Source organism: Erpetoichthys calabaricus, chromosome 8, assembly GCF_900747795.2.
Source record: "Erpetoichthys calabaricus chromosome 8, fErpCal1.3, whole genome shotgun sequence".
In the NCBI taxonomy this organism is placed as follows: domain Eukaryota; kingdom Metazoa; phylum Chordata; class Cladistia; order Polypteriformes; family Polypteridae; genus Erpetoichthys; species Erpetoichthys calabaricus.
The window spans coordinates 151,150,407-151,161,994 of record NC_041401.2 but is presented as its reverse complement, the minus strand read 5'-3'; the positions used below and the strand labels follow the sequence as shown (position 1 = coordinate 151,161,994).

General features: G+C 37.0%; 1 protein-coding gene across 1 annotated transcript in view; it reads right to left on the bottom strand.

Annotated features, from left to right (window-relative positions):
• LOC114656172 (uncharacterized) overlaps positions 1-11,220 on the bottom strand; it is a 73,080-nt gene extending 61,860 nt beyond the window's left edge. The window contains exons 1-3 of the mRNA XM_028807610.2: positions 11,159-11,220; positions 10,805-11,056; positions 10,147-10,284 (exon numbers count right to left, since the gene is read on the bottom strand). Coding sequence (XP_028663443.2) covers positions 10,147-10,284; positions 10,805-10,904 — 238 coding nt within the window. The 5' untranslated portion in view covers positions 10,905-11,056; positions 11,159-11,220. The remainder of the gene's footprint in view (positions 1-10,146; positions 10,285-10,804; positions 11,057-11,158) is intronic.
• Positions 11,221-11,588: the final 368 nt, after the last annotated feature.

The following is an 11,588-nucleotide window of genomic DNA, read 5'->3' as shown; positions in this document are numbered from 1 at the left end:
GTGCAGCTGGAATAGGGTCAAGAAACACCTGGAGCACTTCCGGGTGTGCTATAAAAGGAGCTGCCTCACACCAATCAGAGAGGCGGAGTCGGGAGGAGGAGGACCGAGCTTGCGGGAGAGGAGTGGAAAAGAGAGAAGTGAGAAAGTAAGAGAGAGAAAAGGGACTGGGTTATTCGTGGGTGATTTGTGCACTGTGTGCTATACTTGAAGAAAAAGAGAAATAAAAGCATGTGTACATACATATATATATATATATATATATATATATATATATATATATATATATATATATATATATATATACACATATATACATACACACACACATATATATTATATATATATATATATATATATACATATATACTGTATATATATATATATATATATATATATATATATATATATATATATATATATATATATATATATATATAAACAAGTAAAAAGTTATGAGTGAGTATGTATATATCCTCCTTGCTATGAAGCCCCTAAATAACATCTGGTCCAGCTAATTAACTTCAAATCAAATCAAAGTCAAATAGATGGACCTTAATCAACTAACTATGTGCAATCAAAGTGTCACATTAGTTGTCACATGATGTCTATATAAGCAGACTTGTTCTGAAAAACCCATGAGTCTGCAACACCACTAAGCAAGCAACATGAAGTCCAAGGAGCACTCCAAACAGGTTAGACACAAAGTTGTGTAAAAGTATAGATTGGGGATGGATTATAAAAAAAATATCCTAAACTTTGAATTTCCCATGGAGCACCATTAAATCCATTATAACAAAATGGAAAGAATATGGCACCACTACTAACCTGACAAGAGAACACTGCCCACCAGAACTCACAGACCAGGCAAGAAGGGCATTAACTGGAGATGCAACAAAGACACCAAAGATAACACTGAAGGAGCTGCAAAGATACACAGCGGAGATGGGAGTATCTGTTCACAGGACCACTTTAAGCCATACATTTCACAGAGTGGGGCTTATGAAACAGTGGACAGAAAAAAGTCATTGCTTAAAGAAGAAAATGAGATAACATTTTTGTAGTTTGCCCAACAGCATGTGGTGGTCTCCCCAAACACATGGCGGGGCTCCAGACAAAAATTCACCTCAAGGAGCCAGTCGCTCCTGAAAGAAAAAAGTTAGGAGCCAATGGCTTTGATTTAGGTGCCAAATATTCAAATGTATAAAATATTAATCAGAACGTATCTTAACTTTATAACCTCCACATACTGTACAGAATATGTGCCTAGTTCTTTTCCTTCTCTCTTACAGTGCATCCCTCCCTTGCACTTTAGTGTACGGCTTAAAGATTTAGGTGACTGAATGTCATTGTCACTTTCAAACTGTGTACAGTTATTAAGAACTGTGAATTTTATTCAGGCTCTGAGTCTATGTCACTGAATGTCAGTGTCAGAGGGCCATTCAGTGTAATGAGGCCTTTTTTTCATCTTGCCTGAAGTAGGTCAGCAACATTTTAAAATACATTTTGAGGAATTTTAGTTCTGTTCCAGCTGGGGACATAAGTGTCGCTTTCAGTGGATAGGACAAAAGGGCACAGTGCAGAAAAACGTGTCATAAGATTCTTTTTAAATAGGTTTAGCTCAATTTTACCTGTTCAGTGTTAATTTTGAAAACAGAAGAGCAGAAGGCTCAGCTGTGGAAATGAGTGTCCCCTGTGGAAAGGCACATTAAATATGAAATGGGTATAGAAGACAATCTAGTCTTTCAAAATACATTTTGAACAATATTAGCCATACAGTGTTCATTTTGCAAGCAGCTTACAGAGGCAAACATTTCTGCTGCAAAGGCTCAGCTGTGGAAAGAAATGTCCACTCTGGTGGAAAGACTGGAGGGGCATAGCAGGCATGAAAGAGCTATAGAAGACTGCCTGATAGATGTATTAAAGACACTGTACACCATTTTAACGACACAGTGTTCATTTTGCAAGGAGGCACTATAGATAAGTTTTACCACTAAAAGCTTTCTACAAGTTTATAAAAAACATCCGATCAGTATTTATCTAACATGATCAGCTGTGCATGTAATACATAGGAAAATGAGTTTTATAGGATAATGACACCTGCTGTGAAAATGAGATCCTGTCTCAATTTAAACTATTTCATTGACACAGCTTTAATCAACCAATAGACAAAGGTGAAATGCGAGTTCCATAACAAAGCCTTTCCCGTGGAAATGTTTTATTTCCTCTGAACACCCAATGTGCCAGAAAAAACCTGAGTATATGTTTAAAAGTAGTACCATATATGGCGTGAAAGTGGATTGGTAGATTTACTTTAATGATTTGTCTTTTAAATTTCTTTGTACAGAGTTCTTGGATGTCAACTACAGTATATACTCACATGTAAGTCTGTTCATGAAACCCAAAAAAATTGATTATAAAATCAGACCCCGACTTATACGCCCATTCAAAAAAGCGACACTTCATTTTTTTTTTTTTTTACAACTTCTTGCCTCCTCCAATCTCGTATCAGTTTCTCAGACGCATCGAATTTTGTTGCAGCAGCGCAGTTACTAATGTCTTTCGCCACTTCAAAGACGTTTCATTCAAAGCCAGCCTTATATTTTCTTCGGATTGAGCACTCCATCATTGATAAGGGATTATTTTACGATAAAGGTGTATGAGGGTGTGAGATACAAAAAACACAAATCAGTGCAAACGTTGCTTTGGAATAGTTCGGCTATTACCTTGTGGTCACATAAAAACAAGAGAGAGAGAGAGAGAGAGAGGCAGATAGAGATTAGGAGAATGCGCTGATACATCGCATTGCCGTACCCACATACAAAAAAAGGCAGTGTGCTCCGTGGTTACTCTCTCAGTTGGGCATTAGCATATCATAATCTCTTGGATTTATACGACCGACACTATAAAATACCAGAAATTATACGATAAAATTAAGTCCCGACTTACCTGCGGAAGAACTTATTCACAAGTAAATACAGTAATGAATTATTAATTATAATTATTACTATTTTACTAAATCTTATTTTCCATGTTTCTTTGTTGAACTCCCATTGAAGAATTTATTGGAAACAGAATGTACACTGTACAGTGCGCACGCCAAAACAACTGAAATAACAAATAACAAAGTGGCATTTATCAATACCATTATAACAAAGTTTACTGTCTGCTGTCAATCACAGAACACCCTGGTAAAAACGACAACATGAAATACACCCACAACCTTAACAACTGAAATAACAAATAACAAAGTGGCATCTATCAATACCATTATAACAAAGTTTACTGTCTACTGTCAATCACAGAACACCCTGGTAAAAACGACAACATGAAATACACCAACAACCTTAAAACACAGACTTCATGACATCGCTGTGTGTGAGGAAACAGTGGACAGGCAGCTGCATATGTATGTTTACTGACTGACAGGCTAGTATTTTGCACAGAGCATGCATTAAATCAAAAGAGAAACAGCACACAAAGATGTTCGAATGTTAGGGAGAGTCTGGAGCCCATTTTAGTTGCAGCATCTGGTCAGATGAGGCTGCAATTGAACTATTTGACCATCATGGGAAAAACCCAACATACTGCTAAGCTACACTCGAGTGGTTTAAAAGGAAACATTTAAATGTCTTCAAATGATCTAGTCAAAGCCCAGACCTCAACCCAATTGAAAATCTGTGGCATGACATGAAGATTGCCATACACCAATGCAACCCATCTACCTTGAAGGAGTTGGGGGAGTGTTGCTTTGAGGAATGGGTGAAAATACTAGTGGCTAGATATAAGCTAATAAAGACATTTCCCAAGAGAATAACAGCTGAATTTACAGAAAAAGTTAGATCTACAAAGTGCTGACTTTTGGGGGTAAATACCTACAACACACTCATGATTGTGTAATTCAAATGGTGCTAACCCCCCAAAAAACCCATTTTAATTCCTGGTTGTAATGCGACAAAACAGAACAAAAGGCGAGAGGGATAAAAACTTTTGCAAGGCACTGTTCCTGATTTCTTGTTATTTATTGCCACTGTCATACTCCATCTTTATTTATATTATGTACATGGAAGCTCCTTAAATTTGTTTTAGCACTTACTGCATTCTGTGCTATCTCCACAGTGCAATTACTCTGCTTGCAATTATAATAAAACTGTTTTGTTTTTAATTGTAGATAATACAGTAGACAACCTTCTAAACACCACTGTAATTACCGATGGTTGAACAGGAAGAGCAATTTTTTTTTAATTTCCCACAGTCATTAGATGAGAATAAACCAGTTCAGAAAAAAACACAACGAACAATTTGAAAAGAAAAGGATAGAAATGAGTGACCTTTTTTAATCTTACATTTTATATTTATTCTGATTATTTGTATGCATATTGAACTTAGAAATTAAAAAGCAAAAGAGCACCTTGGTAAAGTGTTGGAGACTGTTAAAATGTAATACACAATGAAGGTTTAAGATTAAACATATTCTAGTCATTTAAGAGGTTTCCCTTCATGTATTATTTTTAGTTTCAAAATCTGATTTTACGGTTTTGTTCCCTTCTCACTCACGCACAAGCCTCAGGGCATGTTCCTTACCTCCGCTTCGCTAGTGAATGAGAGCAGTACTTAACGGATTTAGATTGAGTTTTTTCTAGAATCTGCTTGAACATTCCGGTTGATTTTGCGACTTCTCTCATTGCACTAAGAATCATAGTTCGCTTGCAGGAGCAATATATTCGCACTAATCCGAGACAGAGGCTGAGGGCCTTTCTCACTGCTCTTTTTCACTAAAACGTGGGCGGAGCCGCCTGAACAGCTAGCTAAAAAAAAAACTGGAGTCAGAAAAGGATGCAAATAAATTCTAACAACATTAAACAAACATGAAACAAAATTGGAGAACATCAAAATTGGATTTAGCTTCCCAAAAAAACTAAATACGTAATGTTTTAATAATACACTTTCAAAAAAGAGTGAAAAAAATACCAGCATGGAATAATAGAAGTTGGACATAACAGAATAGGCTAGAGGTCTGGCATCGTTCTTACAGGCAGCTTTTATCTGGCAAAATAGAATAAATTGTAATGCATATGGATATGAGATCTGGATGCTGGAAATTGTCATCCTCAAAATAAAATGAAATAGGGACAATGCCTAGATCTGGAAATCTTAAAATGCATAAATGGCAAAATGCCTCAAAAAATGATTACAATATGTAGATGGGAAAAGTATATACAGGGATATTGAGATCACTTTCAGAATAATGTATTAAAAAAAACAACAACAACATGCCAAACAACAAAAATATCAAACATCAATCACTTTGTAAATGAAAGCTCAAGAACACACATGTTCATCTAAAATTCTGTACCACAAGTGTAATATTGTTTTTTTTGTACTGCATTTGACAAACACAATATGAAAAAATCAAATACAACAATATCAATTAGAAGAAAATCGAATAATTAAAATTTTAATTCTGTATAAACATTTGTCTGCATTTAAAATTATGCAAAATAAGTAAAAAACGGCTGAACACCCATAACTTTACATAGGACTATACATAGGTTGCAAACATGGGGTAGACGGATTTCTGATCTCTTTGGTATGGAAATGATGAAAAAGGTAGCGTCATAAGAATTGTGTAATTTAACATTATGATTAAAATATGTACTTGCAAAAAATAATATTTTTAGAAACCTGTCCTTGTACTTACCAGGTAAGAACTAGAATTGATAAAATCCTTGGAAAGACCTGTTGAAAAACAAGACTGTTCTAACGGGGGGCTAAAATGAAAAAGCTGAATCAGTGATAAAAACACTTCAACTCCCACTTGTCATTGAGGTGCAGCAAAGATGTATAAGGCCAGCATACATTCAGGCTAACAAAGAAGCCCAGAGTCTCTGCAATTCCATCCCTCAAGAGGCCATGCTGGATCAGGAATTAAGAGTATCTATCATTCCACCCATCCACAAGCCAAGCTGCATCAGAGACCATGGCGGATTAGAGACCAATCAATTTATTAGGCCCACGTGGATCAGGGACTTTGAGTCTCTGCCATTCCATCCATCCAGGAGTGAAGCTGAATCAGAGACCATGGCAAACAAGAGAACAATCAGCTTAATAAAACAGACCACTTGGTAGTCTAAACATATTGGATGCTTAGACTTCAAACAAAACAAATCACTACCTATCCACGTTGACTGGTATTATGCTGTTACTCTCATTTGCTTTTTTTTGGGGCATAATTAGTAGGGCTGCAACGATTAGTCAACATAATGAATGACGTCGACTACAAAAAAATTGTCGACGTGGATTTTTTATTGTCGACGCATCATAAACAGAAACTTCAATAGAGGTTCCAGTCACAAAGAACCTCATTGGTTTTTGTAACTGCAGTGCACTACATAAAGGTCTAGGGGCAGTATAATTTGTTATTGTTTGTCAAGACTGCACACAGTCCTACCAACGAAGAAGAACATCTGAGGAGAAGAAGAATGTAGAGGAAAATAAACGTGGTTGCAATGGTGAGTCGGACAGAGGAGGGGGAAGGAGATGGAAAAAAATTGAGACAGAAACTTTCTAAAGTGTGGGAGCACTTCATCAAAAAAGAAAACAAAAATTGAATGCAGATTATGCAAAGTGGAGCTTTCTTTTCACGGCAGCACCCCCGCCATGCATGAGCATCTGAAACGTAAGCATCCTGGAGCTATGATGCCGCTGTCTCTTGAGAGGTAAGTTTTAATGAGTAAAGTTAGTGTCACGTGTTAACGTTGATGTTTGTACTATAACGTGTATCTCAAGGTTTCGACAATGATAGATAAGTGAATATAATTTCAGTGTTTGGAGCTATAGTAAACGAGTGGATAGGAGTAGCTGAGCCGTCCTAGTTTTTTCTTTTTCTTCTTTTTTCATATAATATTTGAGTTCATATAAATAGTAAACCATCTCTAACTTACGTTAGGTAACTTGTGCTTTGGAGCATATCAGTAATTAGCTTGTTACATATTTTAGTCTGTTATATTTTTATTTTGGCATAATATAGTACACGATGTGATAAACTACAACACTTTTCCTTCAGAGTGTGATGATTAAAACATCTTTCTCTGTTGCTCTTTGTTTCAGTGGTACTAAGCAAAGGCGTGAAGAGGAGTTTTTCCTGAAGAGAGGCTCTTGCAGTGCTGAAATGGCTGAAGTGTTTACAGAAAGCATCCTGAACATGATTGTCAATGACATGCGACCTATATCTATGGTTGAAGATCAGGGCTTCAAGCAGATGATCAACACATTTCATCCAGGCTACACCTTACCCTCCAGAACTCATTTTACAAAGCTCATTGAGGGAAAGTATGAATCTGCTATTACTCAGATGAAAACTATTCTTAAATCAGCCAAGAACAAGACTGCCCTGACAGCTGGTGCCTGGACCAGTGTTGCCACAGAGGCTTATCTTGGTATCACTTGCCACGTTATAAGTGATGACTGAAAGCTCAACCATGCCATTAGAACAACGACACACTGGGACAAACATCGACGCTTGGATTGAGCAGGCTGTGGAAAAGTTTGAGATCCCTCCAAGCAAAATTGTGGCAGTTGCTCAAGACAATGGCTCCAATGTCATTCTGGCTGCTAACATCTTGCAGGAAAAACATGTGTGGATGTCCGTCCGCTGTGCAGGCCACACTTTGAGGTTGGTGATCAATAATGCACTGAAACACCCTTAGATCAGTAAAGCACTTGGAGCAGCAATGTGTCTTGTAGAGCACTTTAAACAAAGTGAACTGGCTTCAAGCAAGCTGAAGACCAAGCAGAAACAGATGGGGACCCAGGGGCACAAACTTGTCCAAGATGTCTCTACCAGGTGGAACAGCACTTATTATATGATAACTCACCTCCTGGAACAAAGATGGCCACTGACTGCAACTCTGTCTGACCCAACAGTAACACAAAGTGGGAAACGACACCTAGACCTCAAAGCTGATCAGTAGATCATTTTAGAGGAGCTGGCAAAGGCTCTCCAGGACTTTGAATGTGCTACAGTCTACTTGAGTGGGGAAAGCTATGTGACTGTCTCTGCTCTGCCTCCACTGGTCAAAGGGCTTCTGAAATCCACCCACACTGCTTATGATACAGCTGCTGTGCAGGCCTTCCAGGTAGCTGCTTCAGAGGAGATCACTGCACGTTGGTTAAGAGAGGTCACCTTAAAAGATAATGATCTAAACAAACTGATAATTGCAACTGCACTAGACCCACGTTTTCGAAAGTTGAAATTCCTGACACCTGAATAGAGGTTCAGTGTTCAGAACAAAATACAGGCTCTGGCCCTCCAGTCCTTGAATGGGAGTATTACTCAAAACAACCAGCTTGCCATGGGGCACGAAGAAGCAACAGGACCAGATGATGAGGGTGCTTCAACTTCAGCTGAGAGAACTTCAAATAGATCTCTACTAGCTCTTGATTCACTGCTTGGATCTGACTCAACAGACAGCGACAATGAGAAAACTGAAGAAGATGCTCACGAACAACTGATCACTAATGAAGTAAGATTTATTTATTGAAATAAGAATAGTGCATATTAAACATGTCAATATTAAACATTTCAGATGTAGCCAACTGGCTAATTTTTATCTGTTATCCCATGCCAGGTGTTGATGTTCTTTGGAGAGCAGCCCATCTCCAAGACAGAAAATCCTCTGTCTTGGTGGAAGGCGAATGAGGCAAAGTTTCCCACTCTTGCCTCTTTGGCAAACTCATTCTTGTGTATTCCTGCTACCTCTGCTCCCTCTGAGCGTCTCTTCTAAGCAGCTGGGAACACTGTCTCAAAGAAGAGAGCCAGCCTCACACCAGAGCATGTCGAAACGTTCCTGCACTGCAATCAGGAATATATGAACTGTATCTTTTATAAACTGTACATTGTTGTTTTATTTTATTTGAATTGCAGCTTAATTTAAACCTTTGGACTTTAAGACACACAAGTGGCAAGTTAAATGAACTTTTTTGTTTAAAGACTACGTGCACTTTAGCTTGTATTGTTTAATGTATTTCTTTTTTATTGTGACGGTCACACTAATATAAAAACATCTGATTATTTTCAAATTCATATGTTTCACTGGTTGTTATTTTAATTTGATTATTATTAATTTTAATCGTGTTAATGCAGAGACATCAGGGTGACATTCACAGTTGGACAGACGTGAGCAGATGAGGGAAGACATGCACTGTAGCCCAGAACAGGATATGCCACCACAGGTCGCAGGCATCAAAATAGTCAGGCATGAAATAATTGTGACTAATCAAAAAAAAAATTAAACGATTAGTCGACTACCAGAATAATCATTAGTTGCAGCCCTAATAATTAGGTATCTCAAGTTAATCTATAAGGTAAAGTGTAAACCTGTACTACTGCTGGTTTTAGTACTCTGTCTTGTTGTCTGGGGTCATAGATAAGTATTTAGCTATAGCAGCAGTAAACCCAGGCAATGAGCAGCTGGTAAAAGTAAACATACAAGGGCTATAGTTGCGATTTGGGACACTCGGTTCAGGTCTACATAACAAACAGTCTGAAAGTGAGAACAGTGGTATCCTAGGACACCACCATAATAAAACAGGTAGCATTTGCTGTTTTTAATGTTCACTTTTAATTCCAGAGTATACTTCTCTGAGAAAAGTTTTTTGAGAAAAAAAAAAAAGAGAATGAGAAAAGAATTTCTCACTGGTTTTAATTTTTTTTTCCTCATAAAGATTAGTTAGACAGGCAAATTTAGTTTCAATAAAATAATGAATAAACAAAACCTATGGGTAAATCAAATGTTTAAAAAGGCAAAAGATTAAAAATAAATCACCAAGCCTAACAATAATTTTGCTAGCTCAAAAAGTAATGCTCTGCGGTGGGTTGGCACCCTGCCCGGGATTGGTTTCCTGCCTTGTGCCCTGTGTTGGCTGGGATTGGCTCCAGCAGACCCCCGTGACCCTGTGTTCGGATTCAGCGGGTTGGAAAATGGATGGATGGAAAAAGTAATGCTATATGCACTTAAAGGGCTTAAACAAAGGAAAGACACCAAACAAATTGTGTGATAATCCTACTTAATATGTCTGTTGCAATACAAAATCAATGACAAAAGTACATTTATTGTCAAAAAGAATGACTTATGATCAGTAAATTACCTTGGCAAAAGTGGACTCCATCTCCATTGTGACCTGGAATGCACTGGCAGTAAAATGTTTCTGTCACAATATCTAGTCGACAAATTGCTCTTTGATGACACTGGATTTTTCTTCTGGTACACTCTGCTTTATACGGGTCTAAAAAAGGAAGTTGCTTGGAATGGTTTAAAGACAATTACAACACAGGTTTATTTCTTCCCCCGTAATAAACTTGAAATCAAAGTGAATTTTAATGATTGTTATAGGTGCAATATAATAATGGTGAAAACCGGCAAAAAGGATTATACCAACTGTGCTTTAGCTTGATTATGATAGTGTGATAAACCACTGTGGTATTTATCATACTGCATTATCCAATAAGTACTTAATAATCCAAAAATAATATATCATTAATCAATGTGTTTTCATGTTTATAATTACCTTAGAGACATATATACTCATTTTTTGCTCTAGTAATACATATACAGTATTTAACTTGAATCAACATATACTTCTAAATGTTTTTACTTTGTACTAAAGGAAGCATTTTACTTAATGTCAAATCTACATTAGAAATGATTTTAGGCAGCCAGAGAAACAAACTGGGAATTGGACAATGCAACAATTAATCAAACAAATTTTATCCAGCAAACAGATGATTCTGAGTTGTAAGACTCACCATTAGCATGAATTTCCATCTCATTCTGGCCAATCACTGATGCAGCTAAATAACAACCTATGAAAAATGTAATCTGTATGTCCATTTCCTTTTCTTGCATGTAAACTCCTGGCCTGAGGCAAAAAGGTTGTTTTCCGGTACTGTGGCATGGACATGAATGTTAGCAGATGTTCTCAGTAGTAGCTTTCAACATCATTCCCCTTCACATATCTTAGGTAGATATGGGTCTATGGTCTAGACCCACAAACAGAACTTTGTTTTATTAATTGAAAAAATAAAAAACACATTAGTCACACTAGGAGTAAGCCAGAGGAAAATGTTAGCACAGAAAATATATAGGAGAAATTGTTGTACCTGGTAAATTAACAGAAGAGAAAAACAGATCAGCATCACTATTTGTATGAACCAGACACATCTGTGGAATAAAAAACACAACTTGCTATATTGATTTTGATATAAGATTCACAATAATTCTATACTCAGTACTGCATCAATTTTCCACAAAATACGTAACATAAAAAAACAGATAAATGTGGAATGGAGAATTGACATTGCAGGGTGTGTGCAGGGCTACGTTTAGAATTGCCTTAAAAGGCTAAATCTTTATATGTTACAATAGGATATTGACCTAATGAATAAAACCTCTAACATAAACAGAAAACTGAGGCCACTGCACCAGATGATGACACCTGGAAGCCATATTCTATGTTCATTATAGAACATTTTTGCTTCGTTATGAACCAACGTTTCCCAACCTATGTGTCTTTGAAGCATTGCAGATGGG